The 27738-nt window shown below is 39.4% G+C and overlaps 2 protein-coding genes across 3 annotated transcripts in view; both read left to right on the top strand.

The window, feature by feature from the left end:
- LOC134225421 (uncharacterized) overlaps window positions 1–27738 on the top strand; it is an 850799-nt gene that overhangs the window by 194161 nt on the left and 628900 nt on the right. The window lies entirely within an intron of this gene.
- LOC134221763 (uncharacterized) lies at window positions 5160–9683 on the top strand. Its single transcript, XM_062700949.1, has one exon. It carries the CDS (start codon window positions 5160–5162, stop codon window positions 9681–9683), a length of 4524 nt encoding a protein of 1507 aa, XP_062556933.1.

Below are 27738 nucleotides of genomic sequence, written 5' to 3' on the forward strand. Positions count from 1 at the left end.
AAGCTATATTATTTTATAGGGGAATTTGGGCAAAAAGGTAAAAAAAAATAGTATCTCCCATCACCTCCTATCTATGATCACATCAAGACTCATAACATATGACTATTCTTGTCTAGTAGTGCTATCGGGTATGGTTTGGAAATGTTTGGCATCGGTGCTATTCAAAAGTTTTTAAAAATCGTTTTGACGTAGGACTTACGTCTCTCTTTACTATACCGGGTGTCATTTCAATTTTTTTAAATCGACCGCGTTACGCTGTGTTGAAAGATTTCAAACGTTAATAGCTATTGCCCTATTGAACAGTTTTCTGCAGTTAACCACTCAATCAACAGCTTTCAAGTATGCCTTTCATATTCATGCTTGATAATATCCGAAAACTTGTTTCAATAGGCCCAAAACTGTTTTCAAAGCAAAATATTGAATTCACGAGAACCTATAAATATGAGTACCGCATCATTCTTGCATCATTCCATTGCCACGCTCTGATTGGTGCAGACGTCAGCGAATGAGCTCTCGCTAGGTCAGGAAGGCATAAAAAGGCGCAGCACGATTTTTTTCCTCTCAATCTGACCCTGAGATCTAACAAGAACAGGCAAAGCAACCACAGCATCGCCAGAACTTTTGAAGTGTTGCTCCATCGTCTCAGCTACGCAATCGCAAATTTATCAAGAGCAAGGCAGAATCGTCAGCATCATCGGCATTTGTGGTCCGGCATTGTCGAGGCCTCCGCACAATGGAGAAGCCAACAGTAAGCGCGGCTCGGTGGTGTGACCATTGACTGTCAATGACAACACTGATCAAGTCAAGACAAAATTTTCAAAACGACTTATCTGCTTTTGTAAACAAAGATTCAAACGACGATTTGACGAATCTGATAGCTCTCCCACGCAAACCAACACCATCAATAGGTAGATGAAGGTTTCCGCTACCTATTGATGGCGTTGGTTTGCGTGGGAGAGCTATCAGATTCGTCAAATCGTCGTTTGAATCTTTGTTTACAAAAGCAGATAAGTCGTATTGAAAATTTTGTCTTGAAGTGATATGAATGAATTATTGGCAGTGGCTGATTTTCTACCCGCCACTTCCACAGCCAGGCGCTATCGTATATGCGCAAATAGCCAGCATGAGTTAACCTCCAGAAATTTATATGGCGAAAGACATCTAACTCGGGTTTTCTCAAAATTAGGAACTTTTCATGGAAAACTATATGGTACCGGTTATGATGGATGGTTTTCGCTAGTACGCCTACCAAATATTTTTTTCGATTAAGGCTGCAGACATCGATTTATAATGATGTTTTTGAACAATCATAAACTCCCAGTTGAACATCTCAAATAGAAATTTACATTTTACATTGTGAATGGATCTACTATAGAGTTTTTCGCAGTAGAATCGTTTTCAAAATTTAATTAGCTTGCGTGACAACTTCATTTATTCGCGTTCTTGGCGAAGAATTGTGACAAAATTTAGAAAACATATTTTAAGCTCTTTTTAGTGGAGTCGAGTCAAGTACGAGACACTGAAGACGAACCCACGCCCACAGTTGTGGTCGAAATACGTATTTCTCGGGTACTTATTCAAAAGGACGTATGTGATTTTGTAAACAAAGATTCAAACGTCGATTTGTCCAATCTGATGACACTCCCACGCAAACCAACACCACCAACAGGTAGCCGAAACCTCCCCCTACCTGTCCATGGTGAGGGTTTGCGTGGTAGGGCTATTAGATTGGACAAATCGAGTTTTGAATATTTGTTTACAAAATGACATACGTCCTTTTGAACAGGTACCCGAGATTTGCAAAGATAATGGAACGTACACACGGTCAAGCAGTTTGAGTAAATTGACTCCACCTCTCGTTTATTCAAACATCCATCACGTTTTACCAACAGTGACACGAACAATCAATTTATTCGACTAACAATATCACACACGAACGACCGAAGCAACAACTCGAACACCAACCATCAAAAAATATATGGGGGTTTGTGCAACTTCACTACAAATGCTTAAACATGTGCGGCGAACCTTGACTGCACCCCCGACAACTCAAACGAAAATCAAACCGTTTTAATTTTTTCCAACCGAGCCGCTAAGGGTTTATTCACAAATTACATAACGCTAAAATTGACCATTTTCAACCCCCACCCACCCCCTCGTAACGTATTTTGTATGGAAGGGTTCTGAAAATTATATGAGCCATAACGCTCTGACGAATGCCCACCCACCCCCTAAAGCGTTATGTAATTTGTGAATGAGCCCCAACTGTCAAATGGCTGTTCGAACAACTTCACACGCGTTCAAACAAAGCAGCAACCGTAGCGTTTTCTTGGGGGCGGAGTCAATGTTCGTCAAACTGCTTGACTGGTGTATACGTTGCATAACAAAACGTAGTGGAATTAAATGGAGAGTACTAAACTCGTCTTAGACGGTTGACAAAATTTAGTTTTCCTCACTTACTACAAACGAAAATGCGTTTCTCTTTTGATGATTTCTCCATTAGAATTCCGAAAATTAAGACTGTATTGAGTCTAAATATTTCAATAAAAAAACGAACTGTGGATAATGTCTGTGACATAACCGCGAAGTGGACGAAGGACTTCACTTGACATCATAATCTAATTTGGGAACAAAAATCGGCGATAACAGCCCAAACATTATTATTACAATTTTCGTGAACAATTTAGAAAAGAAACTATTAATCGATTTTTTAGTAAGTATTTTAGTAAGGCAAAACAAGATTCTAACATAATTGTAACAACATCAGTTATTTATAACAACCATTGATATATTCGAGTTATGATAAATTTTTATCACATTTTTTCTTAACAAAATTATAACATAATTAGTAATGTTTCATTGTTTTGCTAGAAAATTTAGTTATTTTAACAACATCCTGAACCAAGTTTATAACAGCCTATGTTAGAAAAACTGTTGAACTCAATAACACAATATGATATAAATTAGTTATTCTCCCCTGATTGGGTAAGCTATTGAAACTTTCCATTCATGTCAAAGCCAGTAAAAATTTCTTACGTAACCAATCCCGTGCGTTCATAACACAGACATCAGAATGCGGTATGTCACGGGCCTTCGGGTCTACCGGAAGATTTTCTTTGTGTATAAAAGAAGCAGTGCCTGCCGTGTGCGAGTCATTACAATTTGTGACAGCAGCGCGTACTGACGTGCTTTTTGCTCACGCATTTTCGTATCGTTCGTTCGCTGTGTTTACCCACACAGCGACAGCATGCAGTCACCGCTGGGTCTGCGAATATGCATGATAGAAGTGGGCGCATTTTTTTGTCATTCTGTGTTTGATGAGGTCGGCTGCAGTGGTGTCGGTTGCGATGGATGCAATCGCCCATCGCATCGCTCGGAGTTTACAGCTAGAGGACGATGATGGCTGAGGCAGCGAGGGCAGCGGTGGTGGATGAAGAAGATTAAAATTAGAGTTTGGATTCATAATCCACATAATCCCGGGATGGGTACGAGTCATGTCATACGACTGACCATATGTTAAGTTGTGCTTGGTACTAAACGACACGTACATTAAAACATGGTTACTATAACAGCTCTGATTCCCTGGCAAAAAAAATCAATTACACTGATGAAAATAAAAATCTGTTTAAAATAATTACTTTCATTTATTTGCAGAAGACATTAGCAATTAAAGATGCATAATAAGCAATAGTGGTAATATCCGTTTTAGATTAGAAAATTTTGCTGTATTACATGTAAATGTTTGCAAAAAATAATTTCCAGAAGAATATTTAAATAAACTTTATCCTATTCTTTGTTTTTCATTTTCTGAGAAATTGTATTATTAAACTTGACGTAGACTCGGAGTTTGGAATCAAAACATTAAATAATTTTTCGTTGGGGTATTAGCAGCACCTCCTCTATTTTAGTAGGGTTATTGCTCCTTGACTTGTTTCTTATTGTTGTGAGCAACGAAATTGGTTGTATTTCTTTGTTTGGAAAACGGGACAGTTCCTCTCAAATAGCACACTTTGCACAAATTTTGAAAATTTCACAAATAGAATTTAAAAAATTTCAAATACTATCATCAATTGGGCTTATTCTACGAGTCGAGTGACGTGAGGTGAATCGAATTTTGCAATTCTCATGTGAGGTGACTATGTTATTCAAATGGGGCTGTACGCAATGGAAGCGTTCAGTCTGTTTATTGGAAGTCAATAAGTAACGTGTACTCAATGGGCGGAGCTTAAAGTTGCGCAAACTGACAGTCGTCGCCGAAGAAAATAGAATATAAGATTGTTTCACATTCATGTTTTTTGATTCAGTTTGAAATAAACAGTGACCGAAGACAGAACAAAGGCGTTTCTCTCTTTCACCCTGTTCATCGAGTAAGCAGCGCGTGTGAGTGCATTCTTCTTCTCGGTGGTGCCCGTGTGGGGTGGAGCAAGGCAGTCAGAGCGACGTGAGCATCGACAGAGTCTGGCTGCGTTCGAATTTTCCTCCGTGATAACCATCACAACATCAAACCCTCGTACATGTTCCAACTTGTTCAAAGCTTGACCAGTTTGGTTAAGCTAGAGTTAATTGAATAATTTTCTTCATTTCCTTGGATCATGCGAGGTGGTTTGTGTTGGTAGCGTGTGTTCGGCAGATTGCCGTGGTCCTTCATCCGTGGTGGTGCATCGAAAGAAACTCGTCGCTGGTACCAGGAATCCTGCGCTGGTGGCTGCAGTGTCAGTTGCCGTTCCGTGCGTTGGTGGCTGTAATGAGCACGGCCGTCGAGTGTAGTCGTCGTGTCCGCTGGTGGCTGTAAAGTGTACAGTACCGGCAATTCCATCATCCTACCATCCTGGCTTGACTGTGGTGCTCATGGTCAACAGCGACTCGATCACGAGGTAAGTCTGCGGCTTGAAGGGTAAGTGCAACGAATTGCCTTGTGATTAAGTGAATACCCAACATTGGTCCGAACCGAACCGGATATTATCCTGCGTAATCAGTCCATTCGCGAATATTTATGACCCTCCACGAGACTGTCAAATAAGTTTGTGTAAAGTGAAACGTGAATCTTCCTTCTAAGACATTGAAGTGTAGAACAGTGGTACCCATAGTAAGTGAAAAGTGATAGCCCTCAGTGAAAAGTGATCGTCCATTGTGATTGAACTATCGTGAAAGCAGTGATCATGGAAAAGTTGAAGCAGTTGATCCACCAGCGAGGTCAGGTGAAATCGAGGCTGACAACAATCGTCCACAAGCTAGACGAAGCTTCTGATAAACCCGAAACAACGAACCTATCGCAGCTTAAAGCCTACGAGATAAAACTGGAATTGCTTTATTCGGAGTACTCGACGAGACATGATTCGGTGATGAATATGTGTACCGGAGAACAACTGGATGCGCAAGATAGTAAATTAGAGGAGTTCGACGAGCTGCATACGAGTGCCTTAGTGAAGCTGACCCAACTGATGGATTTCTTCCGTGCTTCACCTAAAACTGTCGGAGCACCGCAAGTCATCGTGACTCAGCAACCTTTGAAGATGCCGATCCCTACCTTTGATGGGAGCTACGAAGGTTGGCCGAAATTCAAAGCACTATTCAACGACCTGATCGGTAAATGTGGCGATTCAGATGCCACAAAACTACAATATTTGGACAAGGCATTGATTGGTGAAGCCTCCGGTATCCTCGATGCAAGGATAATTAACAATAACAATTATGAGCAAGCGTGGCAACTGTTGAAGGACCGGTTCGAAAATCCAAGAGTGATAATTGACACCCACATTACTGGTTTATTAACGATGAGTCCGATCGTAAAGCAGAGCTACAAAGAGCTGAGATCCCTCATCGATACCTGTAATCGTCACGTTGAAGGATTGCGGTTTATGGACCAGGAAGTTGATGGCACAGCCGGTCTAATCGTGGTGAAGCTTTTGTCACTGTGCCTCGATTGTGAAACACGGAAGCAGTGGGAGCAAACGATGGATCATGGTGAGCTACCTGACTTGGACGACACCATGAAGTTTCTCAGGAACTATTGTCAAGTGCTCGAGAGATGTGAAGTGGACAAAACGCCCTCATCAAGAGTAGTAGTCAAACCTCCCGTAATGGTGAAGTCAAGCTCAGCGCTTAAAACATCCCATCCAGCGTTATCTAATCTATCAGAGAATGTGTGTGAGATATGCACAGGTCAACACAGCAACTACAAGTGTTCCTCTTTTTTGAACATGAGTATCGACGAAAGAATGGCCGAAGTAAAGCAAAAGGGACTGTGTTTCAATTGTCTTCGCAAGGGGCATCAGATCAGAGGCTGTCCATCGGATAAATCATGTTCCAAGTGCGCCAAGAAACACCATACAATGTTACACTACGAGCAGGTTTCTCCGCTCGAAACTAGGCAGCAGAGTTCCAGCGGATCAGCGATGACGAAGACTGGGTCAGCAGCTATTTCTGAGGACAATGTATCAACAGCGTGTTTCGGTGTTCAGCGGCGAGTAAAACAGGTGTTGTTGATGACAGCGTTGGTGAATGTAGCATCAAGGAGTGGAAAGATTGTCAAACTACGTGCTCTTCTTGATTCGGGATCGCAAGTTAACTTGGTTTCAGAAGCCGCCGTTAAGTTGCTTTCTCTTCCAAAATATCCTGCCAATGTGCCTGTTGTGGGAGTGGGTGGCGTTCGATCCCAAATTCGGCATCAAGTGATTTTGAGACTGTCATCCGGTTATTCCGCATTCGAATGTAATATTAACTGTTTGGTGACATCGAGGGTGACAGGAAAAATTCCATCCGTTCCAGTTGACGTTTTTGAATGGAAATTTCCACCTGGTATTGTTTTGGCTGATCCAAGCTTCAATGAACCAAAGGATGTTGATCTATTGATTGGTGCGGAGCTATTTTTTGATATCCTGAAATCAGCGCAACTGAAACTTTCCGACGAGTTGCCACAGCTCTACGAAACTCAATTTGGATGGGTACTGGCTGGGGCCTTGGAAGAATCTCATGACGAAGTTGTCAATGTGATGTGTGTTAATAATGAAGATCCGTTGCTGAAGAGTGTCCAAAGGTTTTTCGAGCAAGAGGAGCTACCAGAAGAGAAAGAGCTAACATGTGAAGAACAAAGGATCGAGGATCACTTTTGTAAAACTTATCAACGAGATGGTGAAGGCCGATTCATTGTTCAGCTCCCGTTTCGCGACTCCATCGACCAACTAGGGGACTCTCGTTCATTGGCGTTCAAAAGGTTCTTGTCAAGTGAGAAACGAATATCGAATGACATTGAGATGAAGCGTATGTATCAAGATTTCCTTAAGGAGTATGTAGATTTAGGTCACTGTCACGAGATACGTGAAGAGGACGATGCGCCTGGTCAACGAAACTATTATTTTCCACACCACGCTGTACTTAAACCATCGAGTACTAGCACAAAGCTTCGTGTTGTATTCGACGGAAAGGCAAAATCGAATGGGTTATCACTCAACGAAGTTCTGATGGTGGGGCCCAAGATCCAGAATGATCTGTTTTCCATTGTTCTGCGTTTTCGAACGCACGTTTACGCATTCTCAGCTGACATTGAAAAAATGTATAGACAAGTGAAGATCGATCCTAATCAGACACGATATCAAAGGATATTCTGGCGTGAACAACCAAAGGATCCGATTAAGGTGCTGGAACTGTCGACAGTGACCTACGGGACGTCTTCTGCATCATTCCTGGCGGTGAGATCCATGATTCAGCTAGCTAGAGATGAAAGCAACACCTTTCCCGCAGCGGCAGAGGTAATACTTGAGGATTGTTACATGGATGATGTGTTGAGTGGAGCATCGACATTGGAATCTGCAAAACAGCTGCGAAATGACATCGAAGGTCTTTTGAAGAAGGGGATGTTTCCTATACGAAAGTGGTGCTCGAATGATGACGAAGTGCTTGAAGGTGTTCCGTATAGAGACCGTGAACAGTTGGTACGCATCGAAGAAGCTAGTACCATTGATACAATACGAACCTTGGGTATCCTTTGGAATCCACGAAGTGATCAGTTTCTGTTCTGGAGGAACCCTGATTTGGTGCAACTTGACGAGAAGGTGACAAAAAGAAGCGTACTCTCCCACATTGCAAAACTATTTGATCCGCTGGGTCTTATATCACCTGTTATCGTGTTGGCAAAGTCAATCATGCAACAGTTGTGGGCTAATTCTTTGGAATGGGACGAGCCAATTGAAGGAGAACTGTTAAATAAATGGTTGATCTTCCAAAGGTCCCTGATGCAGTTGAATGAAATAGAAATACCGAGATGTGTTGTGGCTCGTGAAGCGTGTCGTATTGAGATCCACGGTTTCTCTGACGCATCGTGTACAGCCTACGGTTCCTGTCTGTATTTACGAAGCATTCGGGAGGATGGAGCGGTTTCAGTTAAACTGTTATGCAGCAAGTCAAGAATCGCCCCTTTGCATCGCTCAACGATGCCAAGATTAGAGCTATGCGCTGCCGTGAATTTGGCAAGATTGATCAGTACTGTGATACCAATTCTGAAAATGGATGTACATGGAGTTAAGTTGTGGTGTGATAGTCAGATCGTACTGGCGTGGATAAAGAAGAATCCAGAACAATTGCAAATCTACGTCAGGAACCGAGTAGTGGAGATTAATAAGTTAACCAGTGTCTACGAGTGGAATTATATCAAATCCGAAGATAATCCAGCGGATTTGGTGTCTAGAGGTTGTTACCCAGATTGTTTGCGTAGTTCAGACTTTTGGTGGAATGGACCGATGTTTTTGCAAGATACCAATTACATGATACAAGAAACTCCGATGATTAATGATGATGAGCTGCCTGAAATGAGAAACATTCGAGTGTGTACTCCAGCAGTTGAGATTGAGGATGAACCGATATTTGATCGCTGTGGTAATTTTTCGAAACTTCAACGTATATTGGCGCAAGTAGTAAGGTTTACTCGATTGGTACGGATGAACGCAAAGGATCGTCAAAGGTATCGCTGGATTTCTGTACCAGATATGCGAAAGGCAATGGAGTACATAGTGCGAGTTTTGCAAAGGAGAGAGCTAGGTGAAGAAATCCAGTGTGTACAGCGAAAGGAGTTGTCGAAGCGTCTTGCTAGTTTACAACCATTCTTGGACAACGAAGGACTTCTACGCGTCGGCGGACGACTGCAGAATTCTACATTGGCATTTGATACCAAACATCAAATCCTTCTTCCACGAAATCATCGAGTAACGGAGATGTTGATTCGTAAGTACCATGAGGAGAGACTACATGAAGGACCATCCGGCTTGTTAGCAGCGATAAGACAGAGGTTCTGGATAATTAACGCTAGGTCAGCCATTAGGAAGGTGACTCGTAGTTGCGTGAGGTGCTTCAAAGCTAACCCAAAGGGATATCAGCCAATTATGGGGAATTTGCCAGAGGAGCGCGTGAATGTTGCCGCCGCATTCGAACTTACCGGTGTAGATTACGCTGGCCCTGTTATTGTGAAGGAAGGAAAATACAGGGCGAAGAAGGTGAAAGCATACATAGCTCTGTTTGTGTGTCTCACAACAAAATCGATACACCTAGAACTAGTTTCAGATTTGACAACTGAAGCCTTTCTTGGTGCATTGGATCGCTTTGTCAACCGACGCGGGATGGTCCGTAAAATAATATCTGATAACGCGACCAATTTCGTTGGTGCTTCCAGGAGCTCCATCAGCTATTCCTGATGTTCCGTGATGAGACTGAGAAAACGAAAATCAACAACTTCCTACTCAAACGTGAGATAGAGTGGAATTCATCCCTCAAGGTCTCCAAATTTCGGAGGCTTGTGGGAGGCAGGAGTGAAGACTGTCAAGTCCCATCTAAATCGTACTCTGGGCAACGCAATTTTGACGTTTGAGGAATTTGCAACGGTGTTGACGTACGTTGAAGCCATAGTGAATTCCAGACCTCTATATACGTTGTCAGATGATCCAAAATGAACCACTTCCGATAACTCCCGCTCATCTGATGCTTGGAAGGCCATTGGAGGCAATTCCAAAGCCATCATACACGGACGTAGCAGTTAACCGACTCTCTCGTTTTCAATATCTGAATCATCTACGCGATCTTTTCTGGAAAAGCTGGTCGCGCAACTATTTATCAACGCTTCAAACAAGGGCTAAATGGACAAAAAGTGTACAAAATTTGAAGATGGGTACCATTGTGCTATTAATGGACGATAATCAACCAGTTCAGACGTGGAGAATGGGTCAAATCGTTGCACTTTACCCCGGGAAAGATAGCGTGATTCGAGTCGCCGATGTGAAAACCACTTCGGGTGTTTTTCGACGATCCATTCGAAAAATGGCACCACTTCCGATTGCTGACAACGAAGCTTCGACGGTTTCCGATTTGGAATGAGATTCCAACCGGCGGGAGTATGTACGCAATGGAAGCGTTCAGTCTGTTTATTGGAAGTCAATAAGTAACGTGTACTCAATGGGCGGAGCTTAAAGTTGAACAAATTGACAGCCGTCGCCGAAGAAAATAGAATATAAGATTGTTTCACATTCATGTTTTTTGATTCAGTTTGAAATAAACAGTGACCGAAGACAGAACAAAGGCGTTTCTCTCTTTCACCCTGTTCATCGAGTAAGCAGCGCGTGTGAGTGCATTCTTCTTCTCGGTGGTGCCCGTGTGGGGTGGAGCAAGGCAGTCAGAGCGACGTGAGCATCGACAGAGTCTGGCTGCGTTCGAATTTTCCTCCGTGATAACCATCACAACATCAAACCCTCGTACATGTTCCAACTTGTTCAAAGCTTGACCAGTTTGGTTAAGCTAGAGTTAATTGAATAATTTTCTTCATTTCCTTGGATCATGCGAGGTGGTTTGTGTTGGTAGCGTGTGTTCGGCAGATTGCCGTGGTCCTTCATCCGTGGTGGTGCATCGAAAGAAACTCGTCGCTGGTACCAGGAATCCTGCGCTGGTGGCTGCAGTGTCAGTTGCCGTTCCGTGCGTTGGTGGCTGTAATGAGCACGGCCGTCGAGTGTAGTCGTCGTGTCCGCTGGTGGCTGTAAAGTGTACAGTACCGGCAATTCCATCATCCTACCATCCTGGCTTGACTGTGGTGCTCATGGTCAACAGCGACTCGATCACGAGGTAAGTCTGCGGCTTGAAGGGTAAGTGCAACGAATTGCCTTGTGATTAAGTGAATACTCAACAGGGGCTATACGACTCTTCTCACGTCATTCGAGCTATCTCACGTCACTCCACTCGTAGAATAAGCCCAAATGAGAAATCTATAAATGCCCTACATTTGCTTGAGTAAATAAGGGTTTAACAGTTAGAAACAAAGCAATTCTTATTATGTATTTAATTATGAGTTTTATTTCCAGAAGTTTTGAATAATCAAATTGCTAATAATTCTACACAGCATGGAAGTTGTCGTTTCCAATATCAATACCTATAATCAAACTTCATAGATCCGAAAGTTAGAAGTTTAATGTAAACACGTTACGTTTATACAAGTCCTACGTCTACTCGCGGTTATGTTGAAAACATTACCCATTGCTCGTTTTTTACTCAACAAATAACCATATAAAACATTTATGAAACGATTTATTTCATTAATTTTCGTTCAGCAAACATTTGTCAATATCTGTTCAACACTTTGGGACAATAATATCAAAACTTATCTGTAAATATTACTATTTTTTACAGAATACATGAAAATTGCACATAAAATGCACTTTGATGCTTATTTGACCCCAAAATCACTTAAATTTCCAACTTTTACCAACAAAATATATTTAGTGCCCTTCTATGGATCCACAGTGAAGAGATAAACACAATTTTAGAACAATGTCTTAAAGATAAAATGACAAATAGTTTGGAAACTCGCGATATATGGGGCATTAGGGCAAAACGAGCTCAATAACTACATACAGAAGCGTTCCACGTCCATGAAACAGCACTCACTGAATTCTTTGCAAAATTCCCTTTCGAATAAGCTCTTAATCTCTTCTGTAAGTTGTTCGTAGAGAAAGTTATCAATTTTTTCCACCTTTGAAATCGGATTTCCCCATTGTGCACAGTTTTCATCTTCTTGTTTTCAAAACAACTTCGTTTACAATAAATATTTTGTCGCTCGCTCACATGAATTACCTTCTCAACTAACCAACGATTCCTTTTCCGTAGCGCTCACGGAGATGCAGAGCATACCTCGGTCTCTTAAAACAATGAGTGTTACACTAATTTTCCTCTCCTAATACTAAATTGACTATAAGCACCGTTATTGACCAGAATCGTTATTGTTCATAACTTTTTCGTATCCCAAGAATATTATTTAATTAGTTAGCTATGCATATTTGCTGTTTCTCGGCCAATCATGATTAGCAACTACGACGTGTACAGTTAAGAAACGTTATTAAGCTCTTCTTCGACTATTTGCACAATATGTGAGGAACATTGCAGATTTGTGAGCATTTCTAGATCTACGCATGGAATTTGCAAAAAAAAAATCCAGAACGGGTTGAAAGATCATTAAAATTGCTGAAAATTCTTTACTTATGATTGCTTTCAGCACATACTGACCATAAAAGCTATTCTCATTTGCCAAGGACACTCACACAATAGCTCAGTTCTTCGAGCTGATTGTATATAAGACTATCGGTCTGTGAAATTCAATACATATCTTTGTGCATTTTAGAAAGGTGCACATGATTCTTCTAGTGAGCAAATGTATGCTATATATGTAGACGAGGAATAAGAAGGAATAAATTTTGGCAGACACACCCTTTTCAAATGTTGATCTAGTAATATCAATTCTATATCTGCGTATACGCCTGGCAGATGTGGATACATAGTTAAGTATCCTACTAAATAAAAAAAAAATAAGCATTCGTTTTCAAATTTTAACTTAGTCAATACTGTAAAACCACGCTGTCAAGAAAATATGAAGTACCGTTTTGCTTCGAATTGCCGGACGCTTCGAAAGCCGGACACTTCAATTGTTATTTGACTTTATTTAGCATCTCAACAAGTATTTCTTGGGTTATCAATGCAGGGAACGATTCTTGGACTTGAAACCATTTTAACAAATGTAAGTAATCCGTGATTTGTGGTAAAAACTTGAAAATTAGAGGTAAAAGTTGAAAGCATGTCATAATCAACGGTGAATTTCGTTTTTCTTAGAATGCAGCTTAAGACTCAACATTAGAAAAACTAAGCTCATATTTTCTATATTCTATCATTTGCAAGTGGTATTAGTAATTTATTAACATAGTATGGCAGCACTCTTTGTCATGAATTAGAGACATTGCTTGGGAATTCATAACTTTTTAATTTTTATTACATTTTCTTTGTGTCCGGACTTCGAGGCAAGTTTTTACAATTGCTTCGATTTCCGGACATGCTGAAATGATGTTAAATAACTGTTCATCAGTTAAGTTAATTGAAATCAAATGATTCGTAATGAGCAATCATAGTTACAATTTCTTTAGATTTGAGTTGCTACACCCCAAAAGGAACATTGCTTGCTCTCAGCTTATCGATATATACTTATACACATATTGTAAATGGTATCACTTTATTAATTGTACACAAGTTGCAAAACTTGCCTACAGTTTCTAGTAAAGGTTGTCTTCAAATGTATTTTTTTAACCATTCACATTTTTATAGAAAAAAAACAAGTTCGTAAAACTAGCTTTTTTAACAGAATTGTATAAAAAGACACGTTGTGAACGACTCCCGTCAAATAAAAAAAACTCAACATTTCTCGGACACGCCCGGATTTATCAATCCGCATGAACTCAATATTCCAATCGCTACTTTCAATCCTTGATTTCTAAAAGCAAACTGAAACGGATTTCAAAAGACACATAAATACCACTAATTGCAGCTTACCCACGTTGAATTTGAGAGGTAGTATTGAAGAAAATATTTCATTACTCACAGACACGTCAAATGTCAAAAAGGGTTCTACCTTGAAAGGAAAGAGGGAGGAAATTGTATGAAATTATTAGATTCCCAATGTTGTATATTGCAGTTAAATGCTCCCGCTTGGTTTCAAATGCTGTGGTTGGGAGTCCTGGTCAATCTCGGAGCAGAAACTTCGGATGGTACACACAACCGGGGGATGCCAGATTTCCATAAATTTGTATAGAAACCTTACCTTACGGATTTATATTAGGGGCCATCCACAAAGTACGTCACGCTCCTAGGGGGGAGGGGGGGTTCTGAACAGCGTGACGACTCATACAAAATTTTTAGAGGTTTAATACAAAAAGTGTGACGAAGGGGGGAGGGGGGGTTGAAAATAGCCAAATTTTGCGTGACGTAATTTATGGATCTTCCCTTAATCGAGAAATATGATAACTTTATCCTAGTTGTCTTTGAACGGATTGAATTGTCTATTTAAAGATCAATATAGCCAAACTCGAAGTGTCCGGAAATTCGAAGCAAAAGTGTCCGGAATTTGAAGCATCCCTTATACTGTGTCCGGATTTCGAAGCAAGCGATGTTCAATGTTTTCGATTATATTAGCAATTTCGTGCATACAAAATGTCATTTTCAGTACACTACAGCAAATTTGATAAGTTAATCTTGAGAGTGTGTGTTATCACTCAATGTCAAGTGCTTAATTCCGTTTGTAATATTGAACTGAAAATTTAGCAGTGCTTAGGTGTCCGGACTTCGAGTCGAAACGGTATGCTTCAGCATAACTACATAATTCTTAAGTGAACTAAGGTTTTAAACGAAATTTGAATTCGTATATGAAAAATCCCACAAGTTCATTATTTTTATATACTTACTTATATAAAACTGATATAAAATTGATCAGATTCAGAAGCACACGCTCCACGATGAATTCCTATGAAAGCGGCACAAATGCTGGGGTATTGCCTTATCGCCAATGGTATATGCGGCGAGAATGTGGCGATTTATCACAGATTGCCTCTTCAGTTATTATAACTCTCTTGGTCGCAAAACAGTTATTCGACTTTGAAAAAGTGAAATCAGAATTGCGTACATAATGTAAAACCAATTCAATAAAAATTCCGCGGAAAAAAAAAATCAAAATTTCGTTTCGTTTCGAAGTTTCGAAAGAAATCTATATTTCGTTTCGTTTCGATCCGAATCAACATAGACATTTTAAATTTCGTTTCGTTTCGTTTCGTTAGGAAAAAGTGTGCTATCGCATACCCTTAGCTGGCAGAATAAACGATTTTTTGCATATGGTTTGAACACTCAATGTTCGAAGCGTTATAACTTTTTTCGTGGACGTTCCAGCAACGTGCTTTCTTCAGCAAAGTTTTTCGGCATCCTTTGGGATATACTTTAACGCAATATGCCACTTGGTTTACGATGAACTGAAACCTCTAGTAGTAGAAATGCAAAAATATACGTTCTCCCATACTAATTTCCATACAAACTTCAAATGCGATGCACAGTTGTTCAGGACCCAGAATGGCTTCGAAAAACCATTGATTTGAAAAAATGACCATGACGCCCCACTCTAATAGACATATGCAATGATATAGGTACAGGCATATGATTAACTGTTTTTGAATGTTATTGAAATAGGTGCATGACGGTGATGATGTTTTTCGGCTTGAAGAGTCCAAATTGTTCAAAAAAAAATAACGTTAGCCGAGCATAATTATTTTCATATTTCTTGATTATTGGATGAGAAATCAATGCGTTTCATATGCGCATTGCCTTCTTCTTCTTCTTGGCATTACATCCCCACACTGGGACAGAGCCGCTTCGCAGCTTATAGTGTTCATTAAGCACTTCCACAGTTATTAACTGCGAGGTTTCTAAGCCAGGTTACCATTTTTGCATTCGTATATCATGAGGCTAGCACGATGATACTTTTATGCCCAGGGAAGTCGAGACAATTTCCAATTCTTGCTTTGTAGCCGCGCGTCTTACCGCACGGCTAAGGAAGGCCCCTTGCGCATTGCCTTATTGATATTGATATAGGAACAGATACCCTATTTTATCTGAGGACAAGAAAACTAAAATATAAGAGACCTTTTTGATCGATTTGCCATTTTGATTGAAGCAAAATTCGATCTGTTATTGATAAGAGTAGATTCAGCGATGGTTGAGAATTATTTTCATATGCTGACGACTGACGTCGTGAGTCTCAACGCTTGGTGTGTCCATGTAAAAGTGGCGCGCTCTTTGACATCAGCACGTCACTGGAAATGAAGGATTTATGAATAAGTAATTTCATTGTCTTTCAAACTAACATTTTTTGCATCCGCAGGATGGGTTCGCGAATGCATGCGCTGCACATTGCATCGCACGTGTGTGACACTTTTTGCAGTTCCACTGTCACGCTTCCTGATTCGTAGTCGAAAACTGTTCCGCTTATCCGACCCGGAACTTGAATCGCAGTCATGCAGTGTGAGGATGAATGGCGAACACCGCCGTTGCCTACAGGGTAGACATATGACGTTGACGAAGAGTGGCGGTAGTCGAATGAGCTGAAGTTAGTTCACCGGAACCATTTACCGTCCGCCTATCTTCATGAATGGTCGTGAACTGTTTGACCGAATGTTGCTTAGTTGATATTTCGTATTCTACGCAGTTAATATTCATTAACATTCATAAAGTAAAGTATTAAAATATAAAAAAAAAAAATATGTTTGTTATGCTAGCTGTACAGTCTTTCGTCCTTTGTGTCCAAATTGATTTCATAAGACAAGGTTCAGCTAAACGGTCTTCGAGTGATATGCCAAGTACCTACAGTTCTGAAGGAAATATATGTTACTCATTGATTTCGTCGATGATTTAATAAAAATCTAGATTAAAACACTATTTGAATATAGGAAAAATTATGAAAGTGCTTCAATGAGCAATCAATTCAAGTGATGCTGTGCTTATCCGCAATTTTCAGCTTCAGCAAACGCGCAGCGTCATGAAGGAAATTGCTTTCGTCAAAGTTTGACTGTTCTCAAATTGCAAGCAGAGCAGCTCGCCTATCGGTTAAACGTGCACTACACACCTGCTTGCCATCACAGCAAAATTTGGTTAAGTTTTTATCATAGCTATGTCGTTCGGTTAGGAAGAATGAATTTGCCTACTCATGCTTCAAGGAAAACCTGAACAAGTGCTGGTAGTTTAAACCGAGATAAACGGAGATCAAAGAAAGTAGGTGAAAATAGCTTCTATGGAAAGCGATTGTGAAATCCAGCGGCGGAGTAAACGGCAGAGTCCTTTGTACATCCTGGACAAGTCAAATGTTCTAAGATTCTGTTTTCCACTCAAGGTTCTCTTGTTGAGCTGCTCTTTTTCTTTGTCCCATGAAACTGCGCTTCCTCTATGGAGGCCAGGTGTCGACTTGCCAGCTGTGTCAATCTCCCATTCCAATGGCGTAACTGTTTCGGTGATGGCTTCCATTCGAACCTCCTTGTAACGTTACTGGTCAATGCTTTTCCCCCTTCTGATCCCATTCTACGAATCGGAAAACGAACTTTGGAAAAACAATTTTCGCTTGTCAAAGTTCTGCGTTGGTTTTGTCTCGGTTACCACTGCTGATACAAACAGCGCTGGAAAGGAGCGTATCCCGAAGTCTCTCATGGCAGCTACCACCGCACCACCAAAGGACATGTTGGTGTCGCCACCATCCGTACCAGCCGAAAAGGTAAGGGATGCTGTTTTTACAGTCAATATTTCTCCGGTCTCAGCGATGGAAGTTGTTATTGTTTCCAGTTTTTTTTTGTTCGTCACGAATGACATACTCTATGGAATACACCTACCTAGTTCCATTTTTTTTTTGCTTTTCTTCAAACTGCAGAGAAGCTTGCAGGAAAGTTTGTGTTTATCCTTCTCGCTGATCCGGTTCAAAGCTTCTCCATGTCAGTTGATAATAGGACAAGTTTTTGCCGCGTAGTTATCCTTTGTACAACTATATCTTCCATTACCTTTTCTCCGGGATATTCTGTACCGTGTTTGAAGTTTTTTTTTATCTCTGCTGCGTGCGGGGGGTGCAACCAGAGGACTTATCTGGCTCTTTTTATTTATTTACGAAATCGCTGTTTTCATTGTTCTTCTGACTGTTTTGTTATCAGGTTTACCGAGGAAAATGAATTACTTGACGGAAAGTTTCTATTTTCGTTACAGTTCCTTGGGAGCATCAATTTCCAGTGATGCAATGAAACTTTCTGCTTCCGAACGACTTGTGGACTTCGGTGCCCGTCAGGGTGATTGACAGGGCAAGTGTAGAATATTCCGAAATTGTGAATAATCCTTTGCGTAATAATTGTTTCTCTATTATTTTTAATTTTAGCAGCTGTCTTAATAATGATAAAACAAGTAAACAGGAAGCAGACCTAATTGGGCAGCGTTTCAACCAAATAGCTTGGTTTTGTTTCTAGTAGTAAGAACTAGGGGGCGTTAATCAGACAAGCGATAAATCAAAACAATTTGAGGCAAATTCAAATATTACTCATTTTTTGGTTTTTATCGTCTCTCTCTTTCAAGGTCTCTAAAAATTCTTGGCAATGTATTTCCAAAAACTTGATACATAAAAAGTGAATAGTGGAAGTAAATGAAAGAATAATAGTCTTTTAACCTTTAAGAACTTTATATTCAAAATTATTTCAGGCATTCCATCGGAAATTCCATTTCCTCAGAAATTTCTTCAGTAAATCCTTTGAAATTTTCAACAAAAATCCTTTCCACAAATCTAGGATGAAATTTCAGGAATTTCCTTAGGAGTGTCCGAACGAATTGCTAACGGAACTCCTGAAATCGTTTTGGACATTAAGTTTGTTCAAGAATTTCTTTGAAAATTTCTAAAAGAATTCTTGAGTTTTTTCCAGAAAATCCTCTGGAAATCACTTTGGTGATAAATCCAGAAATTCTTTTGGAGATTCCCCGAGAATTGAAAAATTCAAAGAAGCAATTTTATTTTTTTTAATTTCTTCGTAAATTTCTTTACGAATTCTTTTAGAAATTCCTTCGGAAATTCCTTTAAGAACTTCTTATAAATTCCTTTGAGAATTTCTTCGAAAATTCCTTTGAAACTTCCTTCAGGAAATCCTTCGTATATTCTTTTGGTAAAACCATATGATTTTTTTCCGAAGTTTCTGCAGAAACTATTCCGGAAAATTTTCTCTGAGAATTTTCCAAAGAATTAAATAGAAAATAAGGAAAAGTTTCTAAGGAAAATTTCAAAGGAATATCCAGATGAAATTCACGAAAAAACTTTTAAAGTAATTTCCGAATGATCCTAAATTGAATTTCAGAAGTGTTTCCTGAAAAAAAATCCTAAAGAGAAATATCCGAAGGTCTCAAGGAATTGCTAATTAAAATTCCGTAGGAATGTTCGAGGGAATTAAAAAAAATAGATAGAATTCCTGGATGAAGTTCTGAAGAAATTTGTAAGAGCTCCAAGAATTTCAACCTAGAGTTCTCAAAGGGACTGGAAGAATTTATTTTCAAAAATCCTGAAATAATTGCTGAAGCAATTTCTTAGAAAAAAGTTCGAAAGGAAGGGACATTCATCAAGCCATTTCTAAAAGAAATCATTTAGAAATTTCCTGAGGAATTCTCCTAAGGAAATTTCGGAGAATTTTCCCTTAGGCAATTGCCGTAGATATTTCTGAAAAATGTTTCATAGGAGTTCCGACTAAATTTCCTTAGCAGTTTTTGATGAAATTCCTAAAACAATTTCCGAAAAAAGTTTTAAAAGAATTCGTTATGGAATTTCCCATGGAATTTTTGAAGAAATCTCGGAAGGAATTTGAAAAAAATCTCAAGATAGAAGTATTTCTTAAGGGTATTTTATGGTTTTCCTAAAGGAACTTTTGAATGAGTATCTTGATGCATTTTTAGAAGAATTTCTGAATCTACAGTGGTTAGACAAAAAGGTTGAGATAGGCAAAAATTTGTCGAAGTTCAAATCAGCATAACTTTGCGTAGAATGATCCGATTTTGATCAAACTGGGACCATCGGACGCGGAAACTCTTCTAGTATACTGGCCCCATGCGAAACCTGATTGGCCCTTGGCCACCGGTGTTGTTCCGGGTTTTTCGAGGGTATATTAAAAATGCATTTTTTCTGCTGCTTGTCATTTTATATGACGTTTACTGCCATCATGTTTTATATTTTCCCCAGACACTAAAACTAATAAGCTGACCAATTCTGGCTGCAGATCGAAAATCAGTTAATTATACGCAGAGATATGGTCATTTTTGTGGAAACGGCGTGGGATTGACCATACACCATGAACAAATATCACTTTCGCAGAACACCCGGAACCTGTTACAAATTGGCCAGAGAGTCTTGCAGTCCTCAAAATGTATCTTTATTAAAGATCCTATATGCATCTTTTTGGGAAAACATGAATTTTGACACCCATAAATGTAAAGTTCCATATGGTGTCAAAACCGGCCCCTCCTAGAAGGCCCTTAGAACCTGCTATAAGGGTGGCAGTGGACACTTCCGTTCTGGAAATGGTTCTGTAATCATCGTCTCTTAAAGCCATGAAGTTAGATACTCATATTTGCATTTTTCCGATCTGTTATCATTTCATCATATTCCCGGTACCATTTTTACGGAAATGGCCGTATCTCTGTGTAGTTTAGATGGATTATCGATCTACAGCCACCATTGGCCGGCATATTAGTTCTAGTTTTCGGAGAAAGCATAAAACATGAAGAAAGTTAACGTCACATAAAATGACAAGCAGTAGAAAAAATGCATCTTGAACATACCCTCGGAAAACCCGGAACATTTCCGGTGGCCAAGAACCAATCTCATGTTTTGCAGGGGAACAGTATACTAGAAGAGTGTCCACTTCTGATGGTCCTAGTTTTATCAAAATCGGATTATTATACACAAAGTTATGCTGATTTGAATTTCGACTTATTTTTACCTATCTCAACCTTTTTGTCTAACCCCTGTATCTCCAAAGTAATTTCCTGAGAATTTGCCGGAAGAATCCTTGAAGGAAATTTGGAAAAAACTCTTGGAGAAATTCACAGGGGAATTCAAGAATTTCGGAAATCCCTTTAGGCAAAAGAATTCTAAGACAAATGTTCAAGGAACTTTCGAAAAAATTCATTAAGGAATTTTTGAAGGTATTTCTAGATTATTATCCGGAGGATTTGCGAAGAAATTCCTTGAGGAAAGAGAAGAAATTCGTGAAGGAATTTTCGAAAGAATTCCTGGGTGACAAACCGAATTAATACCTGGGGAAGGATTTTCGAACGAACTTTTGAATAAATTCATGGAATATCACCCGAAGATATTTCCGAACAAAATTCCCAAAAGGTTCTCGGGAATATCTGAATATCTAACACCAGATTTAGAAAAGGGTTTTGTTTTACTTCTGTTTGAATTTTGCGAAGGACTTCTCGGAGAAGTTCCTGGCAGAATCCCCGAAAGAATTTCTTCAAATATTCCTAAACATGTATATGATCACACATGTCCTATTCGATCAAATTTCCTATTCGGCTAAAAGTTCTATTCGGCCAAAAGTCTTGTTCGGCCAAATGACTTTTTCGACCAAATGTCCTATTCGGCCAAATGACCTTTTCAAACCAAATGACCAAATGCCAAATGATTTTTTCGGCCAAATGATATATTCGGCCAAATGACTTTTTCGGGCAAATGTTCTATTCGGCCAAATTACCTTTTCAGCCAAATAACCTATTCGACCGAATGTCCTATTTAGCCAAAGGTCCTATTCGGCAAAAAGGTCTTATTTAGCCAAATGTCCTATTCGGTTAAATGTCCCATTCGGGCAAATGACCTTTTCGGCTAAATGTCCTATTTGGTCAATTGACCTATGCGCTCAAATGACGGATTCGGCCAAATGACGGATTCGGTCAAATGACGTTTTCGGTCAAATGTCCTATTCGACCAAATGACCTTTTCTACCAAATGAGCTATTCGGCCAATTGTCCCTTACTACCAAATGTCCTATGCGGCTAAATGTCTTAACGACCAATTTTAGCTAAATAAGCTAGTTTTTCAGCTGAAGATGGCTATTTGGTCGAATAAACGCTCAATCAGCTTCCAATGTTTGTTAGAGTACCATTTGACATAATGTCCTTTTCGTGCAAATATAAGCCAAGTGATCTTTTCGGCCAAATGACCTATTCGGCCAAATATCCTATTCGGCCAAATGACCTTTTCGGCCAAATGCCCCATGCGGCAAAATGTTCCATTTGGCCAAATGACCTGCTCGGCCAAATGACCTACTCGGCCGAATGTCCAATTCGGTCAAATGTCCTATTCAGCCAAATGTCCGTTTCGGCCAAATGACCTTTTCGGCCAAACAACCTTTTCGACCAAATGACTTTTTCGGCCAAATGTCCCATTCGGCAAAATGTCCCATTTGCCCAAATGACCTGCTCGGTCAAATGATCTACTTGGCCAAATGACCTACTCGGCCAAATGCCCTATTCGGCCAAATGTCCTGTTCAGCCAAATGTACGTTTCGGTCAAATGTCCCTTACTACCAAACGTCCTATTCGGCTAAATGTCCCATTCGACAGAATGTCCTTTTCGGCCAAATGTCCTATTCATCCAAATGTCCTATTCAGCCAAATGTCATATTCAGCCAAATGACCTTTTCAGCTAATTGACCTTTTCGGCCAAAAGACCTTTTCGGCCAAATGACCTATTCTGCCAAATGACCTGTTCGGCCAAATGACCTATTCGGCCAAATGACCTGTTCGGCCAAATGACCTATTCGGCCAAATGTCCCATTCGGCCAAATGACCTTTACGGCCAAATGACCTATCCGGTCAAATGTCCAATGCGGCCAAATGACCTTTTCGGCCAAATAACCTTTTTGGCTAAATGTTCCATTCTGCCAAATGACCTTTTCGGCCAAAAGTCCTATTCGGCCAAATGACCTTTTCGACCAAATGACCTATTCAGCCAAATGTTCTATTGGGCCAAATGTTCTATTCAGCCAAATGTTCTATTCAGCCAAATATCTTATTCGGCCAAAGGTCCCATTCGGCGAAATGACCTTTTCGGCCAAATGTCCTATTCGGCCAAGTGACCTTTTCTACCATATGAGCTATTCGGCCAAATGTCCGTTTCGGCCAAATGTCCTATTCGGCTAAATGTACCTACAAACAATTTAAGCTGAATAAGCTGGTTTTTCAGCTGAAGATGGTTATTTTTGGTCGAATAAACGCTCAATCAGCTTCCAATGTTTGTTAGGGTCCCATTCTACATAATGTCCTTTTCGTCCAAATATCCTATTCGGCCAAATGACCTTTCCGGCCAAATGTCCCATTCGGCAAAATGTCCCATTCTGCCAAATGACCTACTCGGCCAAATGTCCTATTCGGCCAAATGTCCTATTCGGCCAAATGTCCTATTCGGCCAAATGTCCTATTCAGGCAAATGTCCGTTTCGGCCAAATGTCCCTTACTACCAAATTCCTATTCGGCTAAATGTCCCATTCGACAAAATGTCCTTTTCGGCCAAATGTCCTATTCATCCTAATGTCCTATTCAGCCAAATGATCTTTTCGGTCAAATGATCTTTTCGGCCAAATGACCTTTTCAGCTTATTGACCTTTTCGGTCAAATGACCTTTTCGGCCAATTGAGCTATGTGGCAAAATGTCCCATTCGGCCAAATGACCTTTTCGGCCAAACGACCTTTTCGGTCAAATGTCCTATCCGGCCAAATGACGTGTGAAAGTCAAAACCAATATCTTCGTGTGAAATAAATTGCGAGAGTTCCTGGGTGATGGAAATTTGATCTCACCAGTAGCCTTCTGAGCTGCGGAGAGCGATGGAGGTCCTTCGTGGCTAAGTAGGGAAAGCATCTTTCTTACGTTCTGGTTTCGTAGGCTTTGGGACAGTTCGTCGAATGACATTTCGTTGAATGTCGTTTAGTAAAATGACATTTAGTCCAAAGTACATTTGGTCGAAGGAACATTTAGTCGAATGGACATTTAGTCGAATGGACATTTAGTCGAAAGAACTCGAAGAACTCGGTACTGTTCACCCTCTAATCTATTTTTCGCCAAATGGTCGAAAACTAATAATACCAATGTTATTTTGCCAATACTTCATCGTAGTCAGCTTTGGAACATTTAGTCTAATGATATTTGGTCAAATGACATTTCGTCGAAAGGAAGACGAGCTCGGTGGTCTAGTGGCTACCGCTTCTGCCTTATAAGCAGGAGGTCGTGGGTTCAATTCCAGACTCGTCCCTTTCCTACTTTGTATTTCTATCTTAGTTCTTTCTGTGTTTCACGTTCTACCAAAACGATTCCTACTGCTATAACCTTCCACACAATCCCAAAACCTCCCGTGGCACCTATTAGAGGTCGTAGAGTTCTCTGCATCTTTCTTAAGTAGGTGTCCAACTAACGATCCTTCCCCTTCCTCAGCACTCTCATACAATAGTCTTGGCTTGTACCACCTACGAATTTGTGCGAATTGCTAAATGCTAATTCTAATGCCAAATGACATTTCGTCGAAAGGACGTTTAGTCGAATGGAAATGTTTTTCTTATTCTTTTCATTGAAACTCTTTCTTTCACTCAATGTTTATACAATAATTATTACAGAATAAAATTCCAACCATCATTCGTTAATTATTGGCCGAAAATTTAATTCCGACCAAATGGTTATATGACCTTATCTATTCGACGTCATGTCTATTGACGAAACATCATTCGACTGAATTTCTTTTGACCAGGTGGAATAGATTCATCGTAGTCGGTTAGAGGGGCTCGCCAAAGTCAAGATCCAGTCGGGAATATTCACCGTTTTCGTATTATTTATTCTATTTATGAACCCATTATTCTTTGGATAAAATTGGAGCATTAATTATGTGACTTTTATAATTACCACAATAAATCATTCATTTTTAAATTGTTGTTGAATGTTGACCAATGTTCTTTTTTTTTAAATAGCCATTCGACGGAACGTTATTGGACTAAATGTACCAAGATTTTTAATTCGAAAATCCGCTTTTGAACAAACGTCATTTGACCAAATGTACAAAGATTCTTCATTCTAAAATCTGATTTCGACTAAATGTCCATTCGACATAGTGTCCTTTCGACCAAATGTCCTACGTCTCTTGTGGATAAAAAAATCATTTTCGACAAAATGTCCCTTCGATCAAACGTCCATTCGACATAATGTCCTTTTGACCAAATGTCATTCGACTAAATGTCATTCGACTGAATGTCATTCGACGAAATGTCTTTCGACGAAATGGTATAGATTCGGTTTCGTGGTATCAAACCTCACCGAAGGAAGTGGTTACCCTCTAATGCATTGTTTTGAACTAAATCTTTCACATGTTGTGCAATTGCACAAATAGAGTTTCAGACACACATAGTAATTAATTTCTTCTCTGGTTGGCATAATACCCGGAATATTGGCAATTCACTTTGATTGTTCAGAATAGGAATTTGTTTGGGAAATCCATTGGAAATTCATTCAAGGATATCACAATAATTCTTCAGGAGAATTCTTCAACAATTCCTTCAGAAATTCGTTTAGAAATTTTTGTCCCAAATCTATTTAGGTTGTTCTTTGGAAGTTGCTGCAGTAAAGCTTTTGAAACAATTTTCGAAAGAATTTCAGAAGGAAGTTCTGAAGAAATTCCTGAGGGTAATTTCGAGAATTACTTCCTATAGTATTCAAAGGGATTTATTGAAAAAGTACTGGCAGAATTCTAAAAATATATTTCGAAGAAAGTTTTCAAAGGAATTTCCAAAGGCAATCCTTTAACAATTTCTTTAGGTGTTGTTGGTACCCTGAAAAAATCCTAAAAGAAGGATCTTTCGAAGTTTTTATATAATTCCTTCTCTGAATTCTCGAAGGAACATTATGAGTAACTTCCAAAGAAATTTCTGGATTTATCACAAAGTAATTTCCGATGGATTTTCAGTAGATATTTAAAAAAAATCGAAAGAAACTTGCAATGTCGGAAATTTCTCCAGAATTAACTTTGGAAATTCCATTCGGAAATTCCTTTGCTAATTCTTCCAGAAATTCTTTTTCAAATTCTCTTAATAATTCCTTTAAAAAAATCTTCTGAAATATCCTTCAGGAATACCTGCGGAAATTGTTTTAGGAAAAATCCTTGAGAAATTTCTCCAGGAATTCCTTGGAAAGTCCAAATTATTTTTGGAAATACTTTTTGGTTTTTTTTTTCGAAAATTCCTTCGGAAATGCTTCTAAAGATTCCTTCGAGAATTCCTTTAAATTTCTTTAAAAACTTCTTCCGAAATTCTTTTGAAAATTCCTTCGGTAAATAATTTAGGAATTCCTTTGTATATTCCATTCGAAATTTGTTGGAATTCTTTCGGAAAGCCCTTCAGAAAATGGTTTAAGAATACCTACGAAAATTGTTTCAAGAAAACCTTCCAAAAATGTCTTTAGGTAAATACCTTTTATGAATTTGTTTAGGAATTCCTTTGGAAATTTCTATAGTAATTCCTACCGAAGTTGAATAACGAACTGCTTCAATTTTTTAATGAATTGCATCAGCAATTATTTCAGGATTTCTCAAACAAATTCTTCCAGTAGTTCCTTAAAAACTCCTTTCCGAAACCTAGGAAGAAATTCTTGGAATCCCTTTAAAATTCCTCTTATGTCTACCCTGTGTGGTTCCAAATGGCCGGAACAAAATTATGACAGCGACTCTCCGAGGATGCGTGAGCACGGCGCGGAGAACTGACCAGAAGAGGCAGACTCATGGCTTGCTGCTCGCCAATTGACACGCTGAGGTGTGAATCTATAAACACACGCTGAAGGCATTTTACTAAAGCCCCAAACACCCAACAATTCTTTCGAAAATTTCTTAAGAAATTATTTCGGAAATCATAAATGCATTCAGGCTTTTTTTTAGGAATCATGAAGAATTTAGTTCCAGAGTTCCGTCGGAAATTTCATCTGGAAATTCCATTGACATTTCCGTAAGAAACCCTTCCGATAGTTTCTTTAGGATTTTCTATTTCAATCTTAAAAAAATTTCGGAAAAAAAATCTTCCAACTAAATTTTTGGAATAATTTGTGCAGTAATTTCAGATGGAATTTTGAATAGTTTTACTAAAAGCACAAGCAAGTTCTGAGGAAATATCCGGAAAAATTTACAAAGGTCTCTTCAGAGAATTTTCCGAAGGAATCCCCGGGAGTTAATGACTTAATTTTCTAAATTATATCTGGAGAGAATTCTTAGTGTGGAAAGAATTTCTGAAGGATTTTCAAAAGAAATTATCGAAGACTGTCCTGTAAAAACTTCAAAAGGAATCCCGAACAAATTTCCAAAGCAAAACTTGAAAGATTTTTACCTGAAAGAAAATAACGAAGGAATTTTCAATAGAACTTTTGGAGAAATACCAATCAGAATTTCCAAGATTTATCCAAGAATTCTTTCGGAAATAATTCTAAGAAATTCTAGAAAAATCACTTTTTTATTCAGTGCAATTTTGGCAATTTTATTCAAATTTCAGGAAAAATGTCCGATTTTGTGCCGCATTGTGCCTCAGCTCAGCTCCGCCAGTGATTTCCACATCACTAGAAATCTACGAGTGACCACTAACCATGCACTAAAATCGAGTAGTTCGACTGCATTAGCAATAAACGTTTGGGATGGGGAAAAGAGTGTTACCCAAATAGTTCTTCTCCGTAGGTTGTTATTTCCAGATCTCGTAGCCTTGTTATTATTTCATTTGGCTCAGTCCATTACTAGCAGTAGCAGTAACAGCCATTAACACTCAATTTCCCCTGCATATCCATTCCATCCTTCAACCCAGAAAGCCAGCAGATAATGTTGTATTATTGGC

The sequence above is a fragment of the Armigeres subalbatus genome, chromosome 3 (assembly GCF_024139115.2).
Source record: "Armigeres subalbatus isolate Guangzhou_Male chromosome 3, GZ_Asu_2, whole genome shotgun sequence".
NCBI classification, from domain to species: Eukaryota; Metazoa; Arthropoda; class Insecta; order Diptera; family Culicidae; genus Armigeres; species Armigeres subalbatus.